The 25,737-nt window shown below is 40.5% G+C and overlaps 1 protein-coding gene across 1 annotated transcript in view; it reads left to right on the top strand.

Moving 5' to 3' along the window:
• Nucleotides 1-497: 497 nt before the first annotated feature.
• wars2 (tryptophanyl tRNA synthetase 2, mitochondrial) overlaps nucleotides 498-25,737 on the top strand; it is a 29,896-nt gene continuing 4,656 nt past the window's right edge. The window contains exons 1-4 of the mRNA XM_037110493.1: nucleotides 498-643; nucleotides 17,525-17,785; nucleotides 21,789-21,869; nucleotides 23,545-23,627. Of these exons, the coding sequence (XP_036966388.1) occupies nucleotides 521-643; nucleotides 17,525-17,785; nucleotides 21,789-21,869; nucleotides 23,545-23,627 (548 nt within the window). The 5' untranslated portion in view covers nucleotides 498-520. The remainder of the gene's footprint in view (nucleotides 644-17,524; nucleotides 17,786-21,788; nucleotides 21,870-23,544; nucleotides 23,628-25,737) is intronic.

Here is a 25,737-nt window from a genome sequence, read left to right as displayed (position 1 = left end):
CCTTATCTATTACATACATATTTACTGATTTTGTATTTTACAATTTAAAATGTCAGAATAAGATTGTCAGTGAGGTAATTTATCCAGGTACTGTACAGTTTTAAAGTACTTGTACTTGTTGAGTATTTCAAAGTTCCACTCTTTAGTTAGTAGTTGATTTAGATGCTACATCAGAGCTAAAACAGTACATTTTTAAAAAAAAACATATAAAAAGAAAAAATTATAGACCCCTATATATATATATATATATATATATATATATATATATATATATATATATATATATATATATAGTTATATATATATATATAGTATATACAGTTATCATAAGATATATACCTATATATAGTTAGTTATAAAGTTATCATAAGTGATTATAGATTATAATACTTGAATACATTTAGCCTATCCATCAGATATATGAGACATTTTCCTCTATGGCAAAGCAAAACGCTCTGTCCTCATCAGTGTAAAGGGCGCTGTGCATCTATCCTTTATGTCCTTTCTAAGCCACCGTAGTATGATGTCACAATCCAAGATGGCGCTCCCCTTGCGGACTAACTTGAAGCATCTCCTCGGCTTCATTCAGAAGTTTAATTCCCCGAAAAGATTCCTCTGTGTGGAGCGTAGTGCGGGACACAAGGTACGTGCTGCGGCGAAATGCTCTCTGAACTGTGACGTTTGGTTTGTAGGCTCGAAGGGGAGAGCTGGGAGTCTGACCGCACACAGGCACACACACATACACACACTGACACACACACCGACACACACAACAGTGAGACACAGTGGACTCCCTGTTTCCCACCGGGCAGCTAAATACAGTTAGCTTAGTTTGTTCAGAGCTTGTAGTCCTTGAAGTTGTGACGGGGTGTTATTAAAACTCGTGCTCTTGGTTTTATGTCTCTTTGTGAAAACTGAATGGAGGTCATCATCTCTCTTTCCTTTTGGTCTTGTAGCTGTTTGAAGTGGTAGCAGTCCTTTGGCAGACGTGAGAACAGACTGACTGTTGGTAAAAGAGCATACCAACATGTTAGCTGTTAACCGTCTCAATATAAACAGATGAGATGCTGTCTGTGCGTGCCACTGTGTCAAGCAGGCACAGATATGAGGTGAATGGACTTGAAGTACAGTTAGCATATTCTTGGTGCACACATCACATTGACGTGGTGTTGTGGCAGGTTGACGTCTTCTTTACTGCTTCAGCTGACAGTATCATATTCACAGTGGTGGCTGCTGAAATGTTGGGAGATACCATAACAAACACCAGTCTTTGTCAGTAAGGTCATATCCTCAACCCAGGTGTGTGTTAGTAATCCCTTCATCACATACTGTATAATAAGCTCCAGTGATAAACATGGTGGGCAAGTAGATCAGCAGATATTAGTTTGTTGCGGATAAAGTGATTTTCCAATGCCAACTGATAAGTGACTAGAAATGGCAGATTTTAAAAATCAAAGATGAGCCAGTGCCACATTTGTTTTTCTACAGTAAACATCTTGCTTACAGTGCAATACATGTCTTTATTTAACATTAGAGTTTAGAGAATGCACACACAACGAGATGCAGGCCAGCGTGAGCTTCAATGCAAGCGCAGAAATGAAGATTCAAAATGAAAACACGTCACACAGATCTTGTCAGGTTCAACGTGCTTTACTCACCACTTACTCTAGAAATCTTATAATGAAATTTAAGGGATGTTTTGCTATTACAAAGTACACAATTCTGTCATCCTCATGCTTCCACTGTTGAAGACTCAAGATTGAAGGTGTTTGTGACTGTTGAGGATGAATTCAGGAGTCTCTCAGCTTGATAAATGAAGCTGCTCTGTACTCTGGTGTTACGACAGCAGATACTTGTGTATCTGTTGTCAGATGGCAGCAGGGTGAACAGAGTGTATCTGGGTGGGTGTTGACTTTTAGTATCTTTGGCCTCTGTGCAGACAGCTCACTTCACTGATGTCGCTGATGCTCTGCAGATGGTACCACTGATGTTCTGGGCAGTTTGTTTATTTGTTGCTTGATCATTTTTTTCAAATATTTCAGAAGATTTTGCCAATTTCTAACTGTTTGTGTCTTGTTGTTTTTATTGGTAGCGCAGTGGAGGTTTAACATTCTCAACTTGCTGACAAAATCACTTCACTGGTAACTGCTGATAAAGCATTAGAAAAAAAAATGCTGGTCAGTTACCCAGAAAACCTGTGGTTATGGCTGTTCTATGGAGCTGAAGAGGATTGTTTTGACTTGCTACCCTCTATATCAGGCAAATGTTATGTTTCCCAGATGAAAAGCTTGCAGATTGAAATTTTGCACTAGTTATGACTTGGTTCTTGGAAATTTCTGTGTATGGCTGTGTATCTTCTCCTTTGTTTTTCATTTGCAGCTGTACCTAACCTTGGCTGTGATGTCCACAGTATTCGCCTTTTTCGCTTTTTATTTTGTGTCGACAGACCACCACCAACACCAGCTGAGTGCAAGAAATCGAAGTTTCGTCTTGGCAGGGACTAAAAGTGCTTCAGCAAATGTGCAGTGGAAAAAAAAGTGCATTAAGCACTAGTCCGTTGCTTTCAAGCGTAACAGTCTCTTCAAACTGTAACATACGTAGGGAATACTTGCGGATTTGTAGCAGGAAGTTTTGGTATTTAAAACAGCTGCATTTAGTTTGACATCAGAAAGTATTTTCAAAGACTGAATAACCTCAACTGCAACTGTCAGCTTTGGTGTCAGTTGCTCTTAATCAAACAGTTTTTTTTTCTTAAGAGTTAAGATGAAAGCAAACATAGTTCTGCCCAATCCCTAGGGGAAAGGCATTCTGGGAAATGGAGGAAATAATAAACTTAAGTTGAACTAACTATGGCAAGTTGAAGTACAACATGTTTCTCAATAAAAAAACAATTACACAACATCACAATAACATCACCACAAGAACTGAATGGTGTTGATTATATAGTGATTATATTAGACTTAAGCTGGCTTAAGCTTTACAGCCAGAAAATGACGTTATCATTCATCATGTGGAATATTATGGGTCTTGCACAAGTTTGAATCACACATTTTGGATAAGTTTGAGGATTTGCTTCCCAGCTGAGTGCCACATCACATTGTTAATTGTAAATCTGTAAGTATGTTGAATTTATTTTGTGCATTTTATTTTCCTAGTCCGGCATGTGCCATCATACCGTCAGGAGCACTCCTTGAGTACACGTTTTAATTTCAGTGGATTCAAGAAAACGCGTCTAAAATAACTCCGCCGAGCGTTCTTGATCATTTCACGGCTGCCTTGGAGAAGCAAATGGGGTGTTAAGGCAAACAATGAGTCCCCTGGTACGTGTAAGAATAACCAGTTTGTTTTAGTACAACTACGATGCTAATTATTGAGCTGTTCTTGCATTACGGTGCAGTTAAAAACTTCAGCCGTCTGCCCAAAGACCTGTTGCTGGTTGATGTACGAGCTGTAATACAGTACGCACGTTCACTGCTGTCCCGTCTGTATTTTGTTAAGGCAGAGTCTCTGGAGAGGCTGGAGAGGTGTGTGACGAGAGGGGAGGAAGGGGTGGAAGCCGGGGACTCAAAAAGCATCACAGCAGTGCTTCATTACCAGCAATAACACCAGAAATGAAGTGTTGGTTTTCATTTGTTTTAATTTTCTCCAAATGTGGAAGGCCGAGTGCAAACACCGGCACACTCACAATGCCCTGAGGTGTGATGTGCGTCAAACAAGACGCTTTTTGGAGGTTTTTCTGCGCTGGAAAATGTGTTCAAAAAGTGACTGAACCTCAGTGGACTGACACAAAGATGAAGTGTGACCTTAGTCAGATGCTTTACATTTTGAGAGACATGTTTGTGAGAAAGCTGGATTGCTTTTCAAAATCTTGTCACTTCAAGTTAGGATTTGCTGTTAATGTCTCTCTCTTTCTGACAGCAATGAAAAATTGCAGTGCTTGGCCGAGTGACAAGACTTTTTTTTTTGTGGCAGATCAAAAGATATCACAGCTATACTGTGTTCTGGGACCACCTAGCTATTGGGATTGCTGATAAGTCAATTTGATTTAAAAAAATATGTCATTATAAGGGCTTTGGCTTTGAAAGACATGGAAAGGCTGGGAAGGTCTAAAAGACTGAGTTGCATTATGGGAAATATAGGATCCATTGTTATATTAGTTTATTTTACTTGTCTCTCATGATCTCCCCCGCTTTACAAAAGCGCAATGCTAAATTGCATTTAAAGCTGGGAGTGTTAAGAATGTTAAGACCAAGCAAGAGAAAGCTACATGTTAAAGTTATTCAATCGTAACATTCAGCCACACCTGCAGGCCTCCCTCCAGAGCCACTCCTCCAAAATACTTGAATGCTCACTGCCTGACTGCCCCTTAGCTCACATTGGCTAGCAGGAAGTTAGCTGCTAGTTTGCTACGTTAAATGAGCTCTCTTTTCAATTTTATGTTTAATAAATTCATAAATAAATGTTGACTCCACGATCATGTAAAAACAGGCAAAATAGACAAAATGAACACACCTCAGTTATAAAAAGCTACCCTCCTTACTGATGTAGGTTTGTGTGCTTTGTGCTAAGTTGATTAGCTGCTGCTGCTCCGTTCTTTGACAGAGGGGCTGTGTGCTTTGTGCTACTGTGTTATCAGCTGAAGGACACTCTGTCACTGTCGTTGCTGCCACTCATTCTTTGGCTCAGGGGCTGCTTGCTTTGTGCTAGTAAGTTAGCAAGTCGCAGGTGTGCTGTGAGCCTGTTGTTGTCATTACTAACTTGACTCAATTTAAAAACAAAAAAATCAGCACCGGTAGCTGTGTTATTGTTAGACTTTTATTTCCTGTAAATTGTCAATTGAATGTGTTTTTATGAGGTGCGCTTGAACACTCCGTGACGTACTTATCACTTGCCTTGAGAAGCAATTTATATTTTAGAGTTTAGGACACGCACCTGAATGTACCATCAAGTCCTTCCTCGCACTGTGGAAGACTAGTCATGTAAAGTGCCTTTAGTCTGGCAGATATGTAGGTTGTCCAAAATTAAGCATGTCCAGTCTTTCCATAGAAGGTGAATGACACAATTAGATGGGCTTTAAGATCTTTTTCAGTCAGAGTAACATTTATTGATTGCTATTGGTATGCTCAGAGATTTTCTAAACAACAATTTCTAGGATAATTTACGAACTATAGCTTTAATTTTTTGCAGTACCAAAAATAATACACAATTCAAGTGATATTAGTTCACATGTTTTACAATATTTGGCATCTTGACCAAATATTGATTAATTAATACCTTTGCGCTGCATTAATTAATTTGCTGTGACAAGCAAAATTAGCCATTGTAGTGTTTGCATAGAATTGAGAGGAGTGTACACTTTACAACCCTACTGCTTTACTCTAACCTTCAGCCTCAAGTCAGCTGTGAATACACGGCTCCTCATCCGTCCAGCCATGCCTTGCCTGTGGTCCTCATATTGACTGATATCAGTCATGTCAGCCCTGGGCTTCAGGAAAGAGGAAGTGACTTCTAATGTGCTTCTCTGTTCTCCTCTGCTCCAAATTCACTTACTCGGGTGTCAGCTAAAACCATTAGAGCCGCTCCCGCACCACATGGGAGAGGCAGGCGAGAGCAAGGAAACATGGCCTCCCCTTTGAGGATGTTCATTAACTGCCCTATTTATTTTCAACTGTCAGAAAAAGCCAGCTAATTCTCAACAGTCCCCTCTGTGTAATTAGGTCTGTCGTAGTCATTCTCCAGCCAGGGCCCTCGCTCGGACGCTTTGCACATAACTTATTTCTTAAAACAATCCCATATGTCAACATATCCCTTTTTTTTAGAATTCAAATCTAGCTAAGTCGAATTACAGAATCAGCATGTAGCTGCGTGCCCACAGCGGTGCCAGGGGACTCCTGCTAGCTTTCCCGTGTTTTAGTCCGTGCCTGATCCAGTGTCTTTTGCTGAACGTCTGACATTTTTAATTAAAACGTACCAAGTATCTGGTATCGTGCCATCAAGCGGAGCTCGAGTCAACAGGCACTGCCGCTGCAGGGGGAAATTACAGAGAGGCTGCTGGTGGAGGTTTGCCGTGAGTGCTACCATAATTACATATTGATAAATTTATGAAGTGTGCACCATTTATTTTTTGCTGTCTTGTGACTTTTATGTGTTTTTTGGGTATTATTAGCTCTCCTGTCAGTCATTTGTTTCCGGCAAGTGAAATAAAATGTAACATGTCCATTGTCAACACAGAAGAAGGAAGTGGTAGAATGAAACTATTTGAAACAATTTGGAAGGACCCACTGAATGGAAACAAGTAGCCCTGGCATGAGTGTGTTTATTTTACAGTGAAAAAATTTACCTATGAATTAAGCTAGCCTTGGCTTTTCCAGCTGCACACAGCTGCTTTCGATGTGATCCTTGATATATTGTAGGCAAACTGTTTTGGTTTGAAAGACCTAAACTTACAGTAAAGTTTTAGTCTGTTACATGGGTCTAATTTGTTCTTAGAAAGGTGATTAATCTGCTGTTTATAAGGCCTGATATGTAACTTGTTGATTTGAGATGACAGTCAGTGGCCAATGAGTGCTCATGTTTTGTGTATGGTGTGTGTTGTCCCACATGTCAGTGCCAAAACCAAATTTCCATTGCATTTACATTAAATGTACAAGTATCTAAATCTGAGTGAGTCATACAGAAGCCGAATTTCCTAACACATCTATTGCAGCCCAAAGTACATTCAAATCTTTTGTTGAGCCAGCCTTTGGAATATTCCCCAAAGTGACAGAAGCTCTTTAAATGCTTAACAAAATGGCAAAAAAGCCATTTGTGACCTTGGACTAGGAGGGGCCAAACCTCACAGTGTTTTGTTTTTTTTTTGCTTTATTTACCCTGATTTTATCCAAACAAAATGGTAAAAAAAACAAGTGTTTATGTGGAAAAACAGCCTTTTTCAGTGTGAGTTCAAAATGCATAGAAGTACATACACTTCCATAATTTCAAAGTTTAGGGGCTTTTAAAACTTTACGCCATATATTGCTGGATTTGAAATTTCAAACGCTACATAATGCATCAATCTTCTATAGGGTGGCATATAACTAGCTCAGTAGAGACGAGAAAGAAGAGCTGGTTGGTCATTTGTTTACATGATCACTCATTGGTTGTTCTAGGCTCTAGGGCGGGCATAGAAGCTCCTATCTACGCAAATAAGCTGTCAATCGACCAGCTACCATCTCATGATCTGCTGTGTTGAGTGATGAATGCATCACTATTGATACGTTTGCACCAATAGAAAATGTGTACTTTCTAACGATGTATGGCAGGACTCTATACTTAAATTAGCCTGTTTGCTTAGCTGTGATTGTATTGTAGTGGCAAACAATTAGCCACACATGGAGCTTACTTAGACGTTATTCTGGTGTTTACCTTGGGATTGTGAAAATGGACGATTGATTCTCTCTACTATGCTAACCTGCAGTGAATATGTGCAGTATTAAGCCGTAATTGATCTTCTTTGCAGTTCAAGATGTCTCTTTTGTAATAATGGTAAATGAGGAAAATTCTTTTTTGGAATACTACGAGAGGTCATTGGGCAAATCTGGAAACCACTTGGACTTCCTGGATTGTATAACTGGTTCTTGAAGTGTCCATTAAATGATTTTGATACAACAGCCTGCACTGTTTCCAACAGTTTGAAAATGATTGATTAGAATTTCCATGAAAAACCTCTTGAAACAGTAGATGACCAAACAATCTTAGGTAGGTCCGTTCAATAGCTGTCCTGGAGCTTTCGATCATGACACTATATTCCACAGCAGATGGAGAGTTTGCCCGTTAAAGGAACTGTAGCTGTTCAAATATCTGCATCATTAATAGATTTAGGAATTTCTTAGTTTTTGAACATTATTGGAAACATTTTAATGTACCCAGCTCAGTAATATTCACATCAGAGGTGTTCTTTAGTCATTTTAATACGTTCTAAAGACGTTCTATAATGTGCTGTGGTATTTCTTTGGGTGGAACGTTTTGCACATGCTTACTCATCGTTTATAATTACATCAGCAGGTAATGTGATACCTTATTTGATACAATATCAGTTGTCAGTGTTTGTCACTTCTCATAAACTAGAAAAGTCATTAGACGTTTAGTTTCTAACGAGCCAGATTACAGCTTCCTGTCTTGAGTAGGCACAGCTCCTCTTGGTTATCTCCCCCCAGGCAGTATTGAAGTCTGGTTCCTTCAGAAGCTGCAGCCTGTTAAGGCTGGAGGCTGGAGCTGCCTCCCCTCCTGGTTATTTTTGGAGCACCGTCGGGCCCTGTCTGCGGGGAGTGCTGTTTTTGAAGGGCCTCCAGTACCATTAATCAGCCGAGGGACCCCACGGCGCGAGTGGGCCCCGAGCCCTGGCCCGCCACACTGCAACGTTCTGTTCCTGTACCCCCGCTCTCCGCACAGTGTGAAACTCAGAGGAACCTCATCAATCTCACCTGTCCCACACGTCAACCGCAGATTTAATCAAACGCTCCTTTTGGGCCTTCCCCTCTGCTCCCCCTCCAACACACTCACTGGGAGGAAAAAAACAAAAAAAACAAAAAAACTGCCAAAGTCTTGACTGGGCGAAAGTCACACTTTTATTCTTATTTATTTATTTTCCCACATTGCCTCCTCCATCACTTTCTTTTTCTTTTTTCCTTCTCCTTTCTTATCCACCACTGCAATTTCGTAATTTTGTTCCATTTGCGAGCGTGTTTGTATGCATTCATGTGTGTGCATGTTTTCTCTGTGGTCATATGCACTTTGTTTCAAGCTGTGGTGTGTTCCCACACTGGCTAAACACACACATATGCGCGCATGCTTTTAGGGATAAAGGCGGGGGTAATACAGTAAACCCCATTTCCTACTTGATACCTCACTGAAGTGCAGCTCTGCTGGTCGCCAGCGTTAACAGGTCCCAAAGCGAGAAAGAGACAGAGATGAAGAAAGATACAGAGGAGTGGGGGAAGGCGTGTCAAGGTGCATTTCAGCATGATGCCCGTGTTAATGGGGTGCGGGTGCCTAGAACAGAGGAGGAACACTGGATCTTGTGTGTCTGATGCCCAGCGGGAGAGCCATGAAAATCCTCCATCCACAGGCCCGTCTCGGTGCAGCCATGGTCAGATCTGGAGCTTTTCCCCGGCCCACAAAGAGCTGATGGTAATTCACAGCAGGGCAAGCCGTGATGATCCCCGAGGTGGTTTTGAGATGTGTTGAAATTGGCGCGGTTAAATGGCGGTGACCGTCGGCCCCGCTCATCAGCCCCTTGGTGAGAGAGATGTCAGTGGGCCACTCCAGGACTCGCAGGCTCTGATATGATGTATGAGCCCCGAAAAGAAGCCCAGAACAGGCCTGAGAAGAGAAATCTACTGTTTTGCGGGTTCTAACTCCACTGAACCGCGGCTGTGATTAATAACATTGAGAGGAATGTGAATGTAGGTCTGGACGTCCCAATGATCGTTGTGAGTCAGTTCTGAGCTTAACATGTCCTTTTTACTAAGCATGCTTTAATAACACCCTGAATGCAAACTTTTTTTTAGAGTGACAACTACTGAATGAAAGAAACACATTAAACCTATGAGCATGGTGTCCCGGCAGGCCACGAGTTTCAGTTTAAGGGCCAGATTTATAAAAAGTTTGTTTTACTTAAAGATGCACATGCAGCCTGCAGTTCACTTGTGTAAATCTCATGGGTACTTTACACCAGTGAAACTCTTTCATGACTAAAACTGTGTATGCACGAAGACAGAGATATGATATTCTTTTTTGTCACATTCTGTTTATAAATCTCAACCACTGTGGAAAGGCAAGGAAGAAAAGTTCAACAGATTGTGTTGCATCAGAGAACTTCGAGGAAAAGATGGCTTGAACAATGTCCTTGATGTGCTCTCTATTATTTTGTATACACTTTTTCACTTAAGGTACTTCTGCTTTCCGTCTTTAGTAAAATAAAAGTGGCCGGGCATGACCTATGCATGTTTAAAAAGTAGCCACGAGTTGGTTTATAAAACCACACACCCAGCAGCAGAGCTGATACAGGGGACTGCGAGCCGTAGTTTCCCCACCGGTAAACACGCCGCCTGGCTGCCTCTTGCTATTTATCTTTGATCGCTGTGATTACTTTGATTTTGAATTCGTGCACTTTATCATGAATTGATCATCGTTTTTTGTTAATAAAAAGTTAAAACTTATTTTCGAGTAGCAGTGAATTCTTTTAGGAAGGCCAAACCTCAGTCTCTCAGCAACTTCTTTGTTTGTTTAAGTCGCTACAGCATTGCAACAGTTTTATCACTGCAGAAAACAGACAGTAACAGAGCATGTTTGTGAGCTAACAGTTTAAGTGAAGAATTGGGAATGAAACCAATGAAGCCAACCAATCAGAGGCAGAGTGGGGCAGGTTTTATGAGAATGAGTCTTCTTGAGCAGAATGATTGCACACTCTGTGGTTCAGACAGAACCATATGATCCAAAGGAAACAGGAGAATCCATTTGTACGGATTTCCCTCGTTAGATCCATGAGTTTTACAAGCAAAATTACCGCAAGATATGTTGGTAGATATCGTCACAGTCCCCCGACGGTATCGCATTCAAAATTGTTATCCCTACTATTTAGAGTGCAGGCACATGTACCATCAGAGTGGTAACTCAGTCATTTTGATTACAAATTAGAATGAGGATCAATGGTTAATTCCTGGATCTCATTTTGAGACAGACTTTACGAACTGCTGAATGATGCAGGATGAAATTAACTCTTCATTAACAGGAAAGTAGTTCATCACTCAATATTGATGTATTGGCCGAAATGAAAATGATTGAACATCCATGTGTTTGCTTAATCGTTCTTTAGCAAACTCATTGACGTGGTTGCAGGGCTCTGGAGGTTGAAAAGACGAGGCAAATGTTGTTTCCGTGGAATCCTGGAAGAAGATTATTTCTGGAATTGCGGGAAACCCAGTGATGATTCCACAGGAAGAGGACAGTCTATTTGACTTAAATGAAGTGAATCGGAGTCAGTTCACCATTGTTTTCCATTTAATAACGCAGCTTGTGCGTAGATCTGGTCATGTTAATCCTTTTTTGATGGGCTGTCTGATATTCTTTCCACCGGTGTTGTTACTTGATGTGAGCTGTCAAATTCATATGGACAGACACCTTCACAGCTTAACCGATGTTGATGTAGGCAAAGACTCCGACACGTGCGGACATACGTCTATGTTTGCACACGACCTCTGTCCCAGCGGAGATTACCACACACATACGCACACAGACAAATGAACACATATTCCCGGAAAGGTACTGAAAGTGTGAAAACATGGCCTTTTAGTGTATGTAACCTTCTAGCTGTTGCTGTTAATGTCACACACACGTGGTGCGTAATGTATCCAGCATATGGCAGACGTGGTTGAAGAAAGCTTTCGTCACCTTAGCAACGATGTAGTATGTCAACCGCTCAGTGTTAAATATGAGGAAAGAACAACCAGCGTTTCTTGCGTCTATGAGCTTTTATCAACAGGCATCCAATGAGTGTGAAAGGGTTTGATAGAGGGAGAGAAAATAGTGGAAGGACGGTGACCGTGATTTTTCACTTTTACTAAATTGTACTGGACAAGGAAATATTGTTATTTGAGGATCAAGTCCTGCCTGATGTTGCTCAAATGTTTGTCTCAAATAAATCTCTACACATCCAGAAAACTGGCACTGTTGCTAACAGCCCTCCTCTAGCTATGGCAATGTGGTTCTACCAGCTAGTTAGTTGCCCAGAGGTTATACTTTTTGGTCCAGACTGAAATGTGTTGATGACTGCTAGATGTTGTGGTGGGCAATATCATGATATTTTGAATCACAATCTAAATTGCACTCTTTTTACCCCATCGTTGAAAAGCCTGTAGAGTAAACACAGGCTAAGATGGAATAACTTTGAGAAACATTTTATCTACAGCTATTATCAGGTCAAAATTTAAAAATTCCCCATACGATTTAATACCAGCAAAACTGACATTGCCATCAGTCGCAGCTTTACATTAATTTCAGAGCTAATCCATACATTTTAACATGCTGAGGTACCTCAAAGCACTAGTACAACAAATTACAGTCTAACTGAGACCTTGGTTGATACGAATGTTTGGCCAAGATTGTCTGTTGATATGAGGTGTTTACGGATCCAGTCTGAAACCTCCCTCCTAATATGTTTGATATTAGCAGCTGACGGTGCAGCCAAGCACCTGTAAACATTCTAGCCCTTGAAGCTAATGTTAGCTAGAGTGCTGCTTTTGGGTATAACTTACAGTCACCATCAGTTCTTACTGAAGGATAGACAACCTATGTTGACCACGTCTCCCATTCATTTTCTCATCCAGACTTGTTTAGCCACCTGCAAGTTGCACCCTGTCAGTTTCCATGTTGTTTACATCTGCTTCCCCATGGGATCATTTGCGAATTTCATTTCAATTCATTTCATTTCATTTCACCAGTATTGTTGCAGCAGGTGTTGATTACCAACTATAGAGAGCTAAAGTCATGCCTTATTTGCTTTCTTTCAGAAAAAAAAGACTGTAGTTATTGGATAGAGAAAAATATTTCTTCACCCGTTTGAATTGTGCCACGAACTACACATATACTGTTTGTAAGTTTAAAAGATTTATTTTTTTAAACTTGAGAATGTCAGTTTGTCATCAAACTAATGAAATCTCAGACGGTGAAAATACGTAGTTATAAAGACTGCACAGCCAAAAGTCACGTTAGTGATGTCATCCTGTGATGTACACATTGTAGAGCTGCTCCTGTATATTAGCGGCTCACAGAACTGACCAACTCTCCTTTCACATCACTGTATTTGTCAAAATGGAATGATTTTTTTGGTGCCTTATCTGTGCCAAGTTAGTGGCCATGTTGATGGCGTGTTGAGCGAGATGGTGTAGTTCACTGAGCGGTTTAACAAAAATCTAGATTATATTTTAGGATCAAAAAATGATTTGTCTCTCTCCATTGACTACTTTTTCCAAATAAGGTCACATGGGGTCCACTGGAAGGGGCGTAACTTTGATTCCCTTTTCAAAGGTGAAACACCTGCTGTGACATCACTGAGAGAGGTGTGGCCAACATGCTTTAAATATTTCAGTCCACCAAACAGTCCTCTGCCTTAAAATAAACAACTCTACTTCATATAACAGTTTGAGCACAATGTAGTCGGCCCAGGATGTTGTTCAGCATAGAGAGAAGCAAAAAAAGAATAAAATAAAGAATGAAAATGCAATCAAAATAAAATCTAAATAAAATCAATCTTGATTTCCAGTGTTCTCTTTTGTAAAAACACATTTAATTTGATCATAAATGCTTGCAGCGTATTTGATTTATTTTACTGGTATTTTTCTTTTTACAAGCCACGAGGTGTCATTTTACCTCCAACACATGAAGTCAAGCTCTCTACAACTATTTGAATATTGATATAAATCTACTTGCAGTTTTAATGTAGTCCATGGCTAAACTATGCTAGATGACAATATTTTATTACTCTTGGCCTCGCAGTGCAGTATTCATTACAAACATTAATTGCTTTACAACATTTGCTGTCTCCTCTGTCATCACACAGTAGTTGATTTACTTCCTTGTGTAACCTACTTTTTCTCCCAGCAGCTATACAGTCACATGTTTAAAGACACTTTCCTCTGACCAAAAGTAACACGGAGGTGTGTAGCGTAATGCGTGATGCGCGATTGCCCAGTGGCTAGTTAGCCGTGGCGTTGACTCTCATTTGACACTCGATTGGCTCAAATGACACCATTACCATGTCTGCATGGCTAATGGCTTCCCCTGGGGGATGGAGCAGAGGGGGAACATGCGTTTGGCGTGTCGGCTCGAGGTGAGAACACACATGAGCCAGACTCGGGGCCCCGTCCGCACCCAAATCAATCCTGACACCTCTTAAGAGGCTCTCAGCATCAATGGCACTCCAGTGCAATTACCCCGTCGGTAATGACATAAGCACCCAGTTCCTTCCTGCCTCTCTCATGCCATGCAGCAAGCAGCTCCCTCAGGCCAGTAGATGGAGACTTTGTGGACCGGGCTGGCCTCAGAACAGTTGTTATTTGATCCCTCAGGGCTGAGAGATGGAGAGGCTCTGGGCCACACTGGTGAGAGTGCAGCTGTTATCTGATCTCAGAGGCTGTGCCGAGCCTGTCCCTCAGTCAGATTGAATGTGATGGTGCTCAGCTAGCTGTCAAGATAACTGATTTCTCAGCAGTGACTGAAGAGGATATCCTCTGAGAGCTTCAGGTTTTTAATGATTAGTTATGATAACCTTGAAGAGTGCAGCCGGGAAACATATGATCGCCAGTCAGATCTGAGGTGATAACACAGAGATCCCAGGGGTTTTATGGGGGAACATTTTAAAACGCTGTGCCCTGTCCAGCTGTTGCTGTTTACAACCCATCATCACATCTCACGGCAAGCTAACACAAACTTAACCTCAACAGATTTGTGGGTCATTTTCATTGAAAGTCATTGACAACAATTATAAACATCAAGATGTACTGTTTATTTCTAAACAATTTGTTAGATGAGAGAATTCGGAGAGGGTTTAGATTTGATTGAAAGCTGATGATTTCAACTCTCTACACTTTTTCATCTGGCAGGAGTCCACTGATACAGTTAAATGAGGTCATATTATAGAAATTAAATTTTCATACTTTTACTGGGGGGTCCTTGTAGAATAGGTTTGCATACTTTAATTATTATATAGCCAATCAGGGGCAGAGTAGGGCGGGTCATGCCGAGCCAGGTAGAGTGATCCAAAAGAATGCCACTACAGCAGTAGCTGCTGACTGACTGACGTATATATGTTTTATAATGAATATTTACAAATGTATATTTATATAACACCTGTTACACAGTGACACACGTAAGTTAGAGAAGTAAATGCTTGACTCCAAACCAGAGATTTCAGGCAGTGCAAGAGCAATGTTTTCTGCAGAACAGAGTAACTCCCTTTGGAGCACACTTTGGACTTTTTCACTTTGCAGACCTTTTACAATCACAAAAATGCTACATGCTACAATAATATTGATTGAATATAAACAATATGAATGGTCCTCACAATACTCAGAAAAAAAACAACAACTGGGCCAAATTAGTGACAATTGTGTGATGCAATCAAAACCTCAAAAACAGTTCCAGACCTTGTGGTAAGATTGTTTTGTCAATTGTTAAACCCCATCTTTTTTTTCTCCCTTGCAAATTGACTCAATTTACTGCCTAACCCTCCTCATTTATTTCAAAGAGGCCACTGTGTTGGCACGCAGAGAGCTAGGGCAAAAAAAACATGTTGGGTCGTTGAACTCAACTACAACAGTAGCTCAGTTGGTAGAGCAGGCGTCCCATGTCTTTGTCCTCGTTGCTGTGACCCAGGGCTCCAGGCCAACCTGTGGTCCATGCTGCTTGTCACCTCGCTGGGCTGTCCTGTCAATGAAGCCACAAAGGCTGGAAAACAAACAAATAAAAAAAAGGTTTGCTGCAATGCACTACACCAAATGGGCACATATACCTGGTGGATTACATTACTAGCCAGTGACATAGCTCTAGGGATGGCAGTGTCAGTTGGCTGGAGTTGGTTCTAGACTGAAAAATCTCAGTACATTTTGTACAGACATTCATGTTCCCTTCAGGATGAATCATACGTCTTTGGTGTCCCCTGACATCAGGTGCCAGTTTGTCAAATACTCTAGTTTACAACCAAATTCCCCTAAAAAACAGTGACATTTCCATCATTCTCAGATGCACTTTGGGTTTGACCATGCTAAAAGCTATAATATACTGAACGTGATTAACATTATACCTGTTTAACCTCAGCACTTTTTATATTGTCATTGTTAACATTTAGTTAAAAGGCCCAAATGTAGGCTCACACACCTAGCTGCTAACATGGCTGTAGACACTTAGACTTGTTTACACGAATGTCACACTTCTGTTTGGTATTTTGGTGAAGTTAAAATCACTAAGAGTAGTCATAGATTTGTTTGTCTTGCTGAGCATGAAGTATTATTATTATTTTCTACAAAGCTGCATTTCCTGATTTGTACTTCACACATCTACAACACTGTCCAATTTTGTAAATGCAATGCTGTTTTCAGTATGAATATATTTTTAGTATATTCAAAAGTCCCAGCATTGCTAGCCCCTCAGCCCCACCTGGATTTGGTAGACTTTGTGTAGTTCTAATCCCTCTCCACGAGGAGGTTCATGTAATATCTACAACATATTCCACCTCACCATCCCAACAAGGGTATGATTCCTCACCTGAATGTTAGAACACACAGCCAAGCCACAGCACTACGCCTCTGCCGGGAACTGAGGCCTGGCCTCCATGGTGGTCAGGCAAATGTGTGTCATCCGGGCGCCAAACACTTTGTCTTTCTAACTGCTCAACAAAAACACCAAGTTCTAGTCTGCGTCTTTATGTTTTTCTGCTCTGTCAAAGCTCTAATCTACTGTGGAATGGCTTTGGTGAAGAAGCCCTGGGTTTTGGATGCCACTGCGGTTTCATGTCTCATGACAGGTGCCGCTCTGCTTGCCCTCTAATTGTATCATGTGGTGCTTGGTGCCACAAGCAGTGGTTAAGACTCTCTCAGCAGGGCCAATTGAAAGCCAAGGTTCAGTGGAGTGGGCAGATGCCAGATGAAATGAGGCGGTCTGGCCTGGCCAGGCTCTGCAGAAAGAGAAACACAATGTTTGCCCAATGATCCAAACACAACGAGTGATCGCCCCCTTTCTCCCAGAGGGGTTGAGGAGCCCACTGCTATCCTCGCTTCAGCTCTGTTAAATAAGGTCCTTGTTGTAATGTTGGTGGTATGGTGGGCTGCATGTCGTATGGATTATTTGATATTTCTGTGGTTCTGCCTCCACCTCCTCTCTGTGTTGCTCGCTGATGTGGTAACAGAGGCCTTGAGCTTGGCTGGACGAATGCTAATTATTATTGTTGGCCACAGAGGTGATGCATTCTTTGTGCCGGATGTGTTTGGGAGAGAACAGAGGTGTTAGCCATGGAGTTAGCATCTCAGTAATACAAGCATGACCACTGCTGGCCTCCAACCTGTCAATAGTTTAACACCGACACTTCAGTCTCTGCAGGCTTCTTTCTAGTTGTGACTTTCTCACCTTTTCACCTTCACCCTCTCTCTCCAAACCTTACCGTCTCCTTACCATTTGGATGAGTTTTTCGTCCTGTCCATTATCCAGTACTAAATCAACAAATCATGACTGCATTTTTTTTGAGACATTGATATTATGGGTATTATTACACTGAGCACATAAGACATGAATTATGTATGTATGGCACTAGCACAAATAATGGTGTAGGTCAGACTGTGAAACATATTTTAAGGTACTTTGACTTTTAATGTGTCACATTTGATACTAGAGCCTTGGTCAGCAGGACACCATTAAAACCCATTTTTTACACATTGAATCTTAAATTGACAATGTGCCAATTAATCTTCCCTAAGCATACCCCTTTTTTTCCCAGGAGCCTCCAGGAGATGGCCGCGTATTCTCAGGGATCCAGCCAACTGGGGTGCCCCACCTCGGCAACTACCTAGGCGCCCTGGAGAACTGGGTGGCCCTACAGAACCAGTATCCTTCAGTGCTCTACAGCATTGTGGACCTGCACTCCATCACCCAGCCTCAGGACCCAGCCGACCTCCGGAGAAACATACTAGACATGGCAGCCAGCCTGTTGGCTTGTGGCATTGATCCAGAGAGAGCACTACTCTTCCAGCAGTCTCAGGTGGGCAGGAGAGGAATGATGGATGTCTGCTGTGTTCTATTCAGATTAGTATTCAGAGGTTCCCAGCTGGTTTTAGTTGGTCAGAACAATAAATAAAAGAACAATAAACACAATTCTTACTGGATTTTATTTGCCTGGCATGAAATTGCAGCATTGTATCATAGCTGTTCATCAGATTGTCACAAAACATAATCTACAGTATTTGTTTCCATGGACAGTAATTTGACATTCTTTTCATGCTCTTACCATGACTATCTTTGGTGCCAGTACCGCATTGCTTTGACTAAATGAAACAATGCATTTATGAATCATGCTGTCATTGCAGGGAGGAGGGTGGCTGGCAGGCACAGAAAGTCCAGGATTGTCACACCAGAACCCAGGGTTCATGTCTGTTGTTTGGTTTAGGCAATAGAAACACTTTGGTTAGGAAACAGTTATTTCACACTGGGCAAAGAACCCTAATAACAAACACTAACATCTGGCTCTTGTCTTCGGTCTGAAAGGGTGCAATCGGCAATCACTCCTGGAGCAAGTAGCACTAATCACAGAGGTTTATCACCTCCAGTTCCGGCTATTTTTTCCCCTTGTAAGGGGTGATGCTATGATGCATGTTGAGGTTAGGGCTGCTGGCTTGTTAATACTTTTCCACGCGACTCCGTTCAAGCAGCGCTTGAAACTTGTTTAGTCAGTTTGAGTAACCTCTGTAAGATTGTTGGTGGTTTCCGTGTCTACCTGATCTTTGCCAGCTGCCTGATCAATACTGAGCATGTGTAACTCTCAACAGAGATGAAAAAGAAGCATGATGTTTCACTCCTTAGCTACTCATCAGCCCTGGGGGAAGACCTATTTAAACTTCCCCCGGATGTGACCTGATGAGGTATATGATGTGTTGCTTTCTACTGTTCCCTGTTTTTGTAGATTATGAGCATAAAAAAGTCTGGGTTTTTAACTTTAATTTAAAATATTCTCACTTTGCCATACCCTTGTGGTGCATCATTAGTATGCTGTGAATATACACTGCTGTGTCTTCAAATACAGTAAATAGAAAGAGGAAAGAATAACAGTCAGATTGAGGAGCAGAAGCATATACTATTCATACAAGCTCACATATGAAGCACCTTTGCCTGTGCATACATATTTAGCTCATGTCTGCACATGTATTTCACACAATTACTGTGGTTATTAAACACAAATTCAGATATTGACCAATTAAGTGCTTCAGTGTCTGCTTATGTAATTAGAATGTATATATTTAGACAGCCAGCCTTCTCTGACTGTTTATTTTACTGCTGTCGGCTCTGTAATGTTTACCTGCTGACATGCCTGCCGGCCCCAAAATCCTTATTTGATCGTTCATGATTCTTATCTCCACTGTACACTCTGCACAAATACAGTGTGTGTGCGTGTGTGTGAAAGAGTGTGAGATGTTTAAGCTCAGTCCATCTGTGTTTGTCTGCCACCACCCCCACACACACTCACGGTCCTATTTTTATTCCCGTTTAGCTTTATGCCACATAACTTGGCAGCGAGGCAGCCCTCCTGTCGAACACGCCTGCTCCACATGTAAAAATACGACGACGGCCCAAAGAAAATACTTGACTTCATTGAAAAAAAAAACAAAAAAAAACGATCTGTTGCAAGCTGCAGCCATTGGTATCAAAAGGGAAGTGAATGAATCAGCAGATCCACCAATCCTCTAGGTTTTATAGACGTATCAGGGAAAGAAGTGGATCTACTGAGCAGTGCCAACTGTTAGCTCTTCTCCTCTGAAGTCCTATCTTTACAGATTTAAGGAGTTGTTGCCATGGCCGTATGATAACTCACTATCAGTGTAATGTTAACATATCTCTCGCATTACATTCTTGCCATGCAGCATGAATAGAGGCCTTGTTCTTCCCGAGCTTTTAAATATCTGCGTTTTATTGCACTTCAAACCATATCCATCCCTTTCTGCGCTGTCATCGACATCTGCCCCATCTCTTGTCTGTCTGCAGTGTGTAATGAATACCGGCCCCCAACATGTTAGCCTGAAATCCTGCTTTATGTCCCTGCTGTCTGGTGCTGACGTCACGCTCCCCAGAATGCTTTTCAAGCAACAAGAGAAAGAGAGGGATGGCAATATAGCCAGCGTCCATAAACTTTAATTCGCTGCAGCAGAAGGATATTTCCTGCATCCCCACACACTCTCCCTCTCACACATACATCAAGCAGAGCCTCCATGAAAGCGGATATGTTGGAGTTCATTTACTACTGCCAGATGCACAAGACACTGTGCTTCACCTGTGCACATTCACCTATTAATTATTTCACAACAACAACATGTAAAATTGATTTTTTTTAAAACAATTTAATTAAGGAAAGGATTTTTATTATTATTATTGTTGTTGTTGTTATTATTATTATTATTATTATTATTATTATTATTATTATTATTATTATTATTATTATTATTATTATTATTACACAAACAAAAACAAAACAACAGAAGAAACCCAGAACTCAGGTGCTTGAATTTTTTGTGTACCAATGTTTTCTAGCTGAACATGTGAAAATGTCAGTGTCCTACAGACCCCCAAAAAAGAAGTTGTGTTTTTGATGAATGATTCTTATTTTCCTGTATTAGTAATTCTTTCTTTAATAACTTCAAATGTAACACTGAAGCCAAATGGCAAAAATAACGACGGCCCTCACAGAAAACACAGGTGTGACCAGGTGCACCTGTCTGTATTAAAAGCAGAGGACAGATGGGAAGAAGCATGGACTGTTAGTACTCCTCTGTGCCACTTGGAGGCGCTAGGCAGTCACCCTCCTCCACGACCACAGCTGTCCCTCACCACACTCATGCACATTCATCTGCCATTGTTTAATCTGTCTGTTTAATTGATTTCTTCTATTTATCTCTTGGGTGCCTCTGTGGTGAGAGCCTTTTTTTTCTCTCTTACTAATGAGTGGGCTAAATAAATACAACACAGACACATATAGAAGACATGTGTATGCATGCGGAAATGCATCTGTCACATATTATTTGTCTATATAATCCTATATTATTAGTCCTTTTATTGATTTTTGAAAATATACATACATTCTCTAGTCCACATGAGCAGTTACAGGAATACACAGCGCAGCATAAATGAAGAATTTAACTTCATCTGCAGCTTTAACTGACTCTTTTTTTTATGGTCATAGTGTGTAAACTCTTCCACATGAGCAACAAACACTGTTGTACAAAGTCCATCTGTTGTTCTTGAGTCATAGCGGAGACATCACTTCCTGCATCCAAACTTAGACTTTTAGTTAGACTCTCAGAAAATATGACATATAATTGACATCTGTACTCAGATGTTGTTTCTTGACTATTATGATATAAGAGACGTACTTTTTACTAAAACACTCCTCAGTGTATGTTGATTTCTTTTGCTTGGATGATCACGAAGAACTTGCAGATTTTCTTTGTCAAGCATGGAAGAGGAGGCAGAGTGTTTTGTTTAAGACCAAGCTGCAAAATAATTAGTCATTGTGTGATAAAAATTTAATGAACTGTTTGACTGCTGCAACTGTACTTTTGGTATTGTGTAAAGCCATGAGGGTTGGGAGTCAATCAAAAATCAATCAACTAATCATGTACCCTTGACATTAGGTACTTTACTTGTACTCTTGTGTTTTGTACTTTATAGAGAGCAGTCTCGTGCTTCTGGTGATGACACTGTACTGTAATTTAACAGAATAGGAATGGAAAGTACAGAGTGAAATATCCAGAATGAACTAAAACCCAGAGGAATCAAATTCTTCCTTCGAGGACAAATGATTAACTCTCGATTCATTGTAACTTGGTGTTGGAGACTCTGATGTTTGATGTCTGATGTTCGGTGTTCGATGAAAGACGTATTAATTGCAGTAAAGCATTGTTAACATATGTGTCTGTGTGAGTTTTAAAGGTGATTATAACAGATAATATTTACTTGACAGCGAGACTGGACGTCTCCACTTCTCCCTCTCCCTGCAGGTGTCGGAGCACGCCGAGCTCTCCTGGATCCTCGGCTGTCTGACGACCATGCCCCGCCTCCGTCACCTGCCGCAGTGGAAGGTGAGGCGACACTCACACCTGCACTTGGTGAACAGCGAAGTTAAGGGTACTAAGAGACACTGACTTTTTGAGTATTAAGTAATATTAATGACAGTTTAATTTATGTTTAGATCAAAATTGAAAAATTGAAAATGACTGTGTGTATAATCTCACCTAATTTCTTATTTGCTGTGATGCTAGTTCACACTGGTTTAATTTGAGAATGAATATATATATATATATATATATATATATATATATATATATATATATGCTATTATAAATATTACACACAAAACTGCCATAGGCCCTTTTATCAAACTATATTTTTGTCTTTATTAGCTATTTGAATACAAGTTAATATCAGTGTGTTGATGCTTGACAAGTCAGACTACAACATCTGTTTAAAGTTCATATTACTGATTCCTCCAAGCCTTCCTGCTATTCGTTATGATTTTATTAAGACTTAAAGACTACAGTTGTATATTTATGATATTCCTATTATTTGTTGATGAACTATGCATCTTGTTATAGGAATTTTCCTATAAAGTGTCTTTCTGATATGAAGTATGAGGGAGCAGCCTGCTTTGTAGCCTTTCCTGACAAAGACTGAAACACTTAATTCTCGATGTTGGAGCAGCAATGATGTTCCTTCCTTGACAGCTGCAGTATGTTCTGTAGATCTCTGCTCTTTACTGCATTTATACTTTCCACTGGTCACTTGTGGATAATAATTTTGATCACTTACTGAAGTTTGAGAGATGTAATAAAATAAAGTTAAAAAAAAACAAAAAAGAAAAAACTTTTGTGACAAAATGTATTCTTCTATCCAAATTGCGTAGACTCTCTTTAGATGTGAAATCAGATCGGGGTCCAGCACTAATATCCTCTTACTCGCTGTGGTCTGATCTGTTTCTGACTGAATATATCATCAGCTGGAGATGAAAGGTACTTCATAGCTGGACACAAACAGAGATTCGCCTTAAAATCCAACTTGGATTCCTTTGACTGAAAGTTTAGCAAACGAACTGCAATCTGAAGATGAATATGAATATTTAATGGTAAATTACGTGTACTGTGATTATTATTGATGTTAAATGTTGTCATGTATTGGACCGACTGCTCTCCCTCCCTGATTCAGAATCATGCGGATTTAATCACTGCCACGTCCGCGCTTAACTTCAGTTTAATAGTTGCAAATTAAGATTGTTCCTTTTTCCACTCCCTCTGAGTTTCTTGCATGTATCCAACATCTCTATTGTCCTTTTTATGCTTTTGTTTTTCAATTCCACCTGCCAGATTTTTCAAAAGTCTTTTAAATTACAGTCATTTTCCCCAGGCCACATGCAGTTTTAATACATGTTGAGATGGAGCAGGAGAGCCAGCGGTTCCCAGTTGTCGGTCTCTGTTGCTACATAGAAAACACCTTTTGTTTACCCAACACATGAGTTGATCTCAAACACGGTGGAAAATGTCACGTGAAGTCATCCGTACCACGTTTGGCTGAGAATCGATGGCTCGTAAAAGTGAAAATGGCTCTCACTGGGGGGAAGAAAAAGTCGAGTCTAAGCACTCCTTACCCCGTCTGCTTTTATTTTTGCTTGTGTTCAGTTTTTGTGTCTGTTCTTCCTCCTTATTGATTTGTTTTCTTCTATCTCAACCCGCTTATTTTGCCTCTCTCAATCTATTTCCTCAGATGAAGAGCAAAGCAAAAAATGAAGGCAGCGTTGGTCTCTTCACATATCCTGTCCTCCAGGCCGCCGATATTCTCCTCTACAAGTAAGGTCCCTGAACAAGAAGGACTGTGTGTTATGTGTGCGCGAGTTTGTGTAGATTTTGCCATTGCATCTCTTAATCTCTTAATGTACGTGTGTTGACTGTTGGTACCCACTATCATTTTATTTTTATATTTAATTCGCCTGTAAATATGAACACTAACGCCTGTAAATGGTTGGATACATTGTTTTTCAACATGCTTTTTCAGTGTCAGATTCCAAAAAAAGGTGGGGTGCTGTATAAAACAGAAGGAGAAAAAGAAGAAGAATTTCCTTTCCTTTTTCTAGTTTTCTTTACATTTATTTTCGGCAGCCCAACATTTTATTTTTTATTTTTTTTTGGAATGAGGATAGTATGTCTCTCCTCTCAGCGCAATCACACTGTGCTTACACTGCAGTTTTATTAGCCTCATTTCACTTTGGGTAACACATGAAGTTGAGAAAAACAGAGTCAATACGTCTCCACAGAAAGCATTGTATGTAGCCTTTTTTTTTTTTTTTTTTTTTGGAACATCTGCGAGCATCCTGTTAAAAAAACAGATCTATCTTTGTATTTGGACGCCAAAAAGAATTGTCTGTTAGCCGTCATGAGCAGGTCTGGCAGGGTTGCCAGGTTCTGTAAGCTAAAGCTGTTGTGCCTTGCAGGATTATAACTGACGACATAAACGATACTCCAGTGAGGTCCGGGTCGGAAAAAGAGAACATTCACATCATTTCATACTTTGGTTTCTTGTGGCTTAAGATCTGCACTGCTTAATGCACAATTTTTATTGCTGCAGGTATTGATGCTGTGTGTGCTAAACAAGTATCAGCAGGGTTTTCCATGGACTTTATAGCAGAGGTGGGTCACCTTACAAGAAGACACGGACCACCTCTGCTAACATCATAAAACATAAAATCAGTACCTGCATATTAAATAAACCATTCACCAGAAGGGAAGAAGAGCCAGGGTGCTGTATCATAGAGCCAGTGCCACATATCGGTTGACTGTTTTTGAGGTCGTCATCTGTGGTCTAATCACGAGAAGGGAAGCGTCAGGATCTGGGACCGGTTCTAAAATAAATTTTATGGGGAACGATCGGACGGCCCGACAGTATCAGACTCGCGCTTTCATTTCCCAGCCCAGAAGCAATTCTGTTTCCTAAAGCAATACTTCTCAAAACCTCCCAGGGAACGTCAGGATTTAGCTGTTCGTGCAGTTTTTGGGTGGTGGGAATAATTAAAGTGTGACGCGTCAGACACCCTGAATGACAGCCTGTGTGAGGGAGGATAACAAGGATAAAATGGAGCAGTTCACATAATATTGCTTATGCACATATGTTGCTGCTTTAACATAATTTTAGAGTTTCAAATGAATAATTTTGTTAATAAATATTTCACATGTAATAAAGTTGTTTGCCAAATCTTATTTGGGATTGGATCAAATTATATAAAACCATGCACGGAGTCAGCAGATAACACGCCTTACAGAGGCACGGGTTCATTGGTGTGACTTGGGCACAAAAGGTTTGAATACCGTGTGATATCGGACAACACAGATAGGTTTTTTGATTGTATTTGTCCAACTAGGAGATTATTGACTCCATCCACAGACATGCCAACTGTTCTGTATTTCTTCCGCTGAAAACTGTTAACACTGTGTCCTTTAGTTTATCCACACTGATGGGGACTTTGTTTCTGGAAACAGACGTTGCTGAATTTCAACATTTATAGTGTTATTTTCTCCTCCTGTGTATGGGGGCTGGGGCAGAAGTCTAAGAATCAGATATCTCAGAACCTGGACCCATACAATCAAAACTATCTGCATCAGTATACTAAGCAGGAAAATGTGTTTTCTGGGTATTCTTTGTCGAAGAAATTACAACTCAGAACTGTAACACTGATAACATTAATGAGATGATTATGCAAAACATATATATTGTTTCCATGGCAGGGTCCGCCACATATAAACAAAGTCAAACAGTATGAACTGTGTTGTCCTTTCAGGTCAGCTTGTTTATCCAGTCATGAAAACAAAGAGAGTTTTTCTAGGCAGAATAAAAAAATCAATGAGTGAAGATATTTCTCTTCAGATTATGATTTTTTTTCCCCCCAAACTGCAGAGTGCTCCTGAA

The sequence above is a fragment of the Acanthopagrus latus genome, chromosome 9, assembly GCF_904848185.1.
Source record: "Acanthopagrus latus isolate v.2019 chromosome 9, fAcaLat1.1, whole genome shotgun sequence".
Classification (NCBI taxonomy): domain Eukaryota; kingdom Metazoa; phylum Chordata; class Actinopteri; order Spariformes; family Sparidae; genus Acanthopagrus; species Acanthopagrus latus.
Note: the sequence above shows the minus strand (reverse complement) of the source record. Positions and strands in the feature narration are given on the sequence as shown.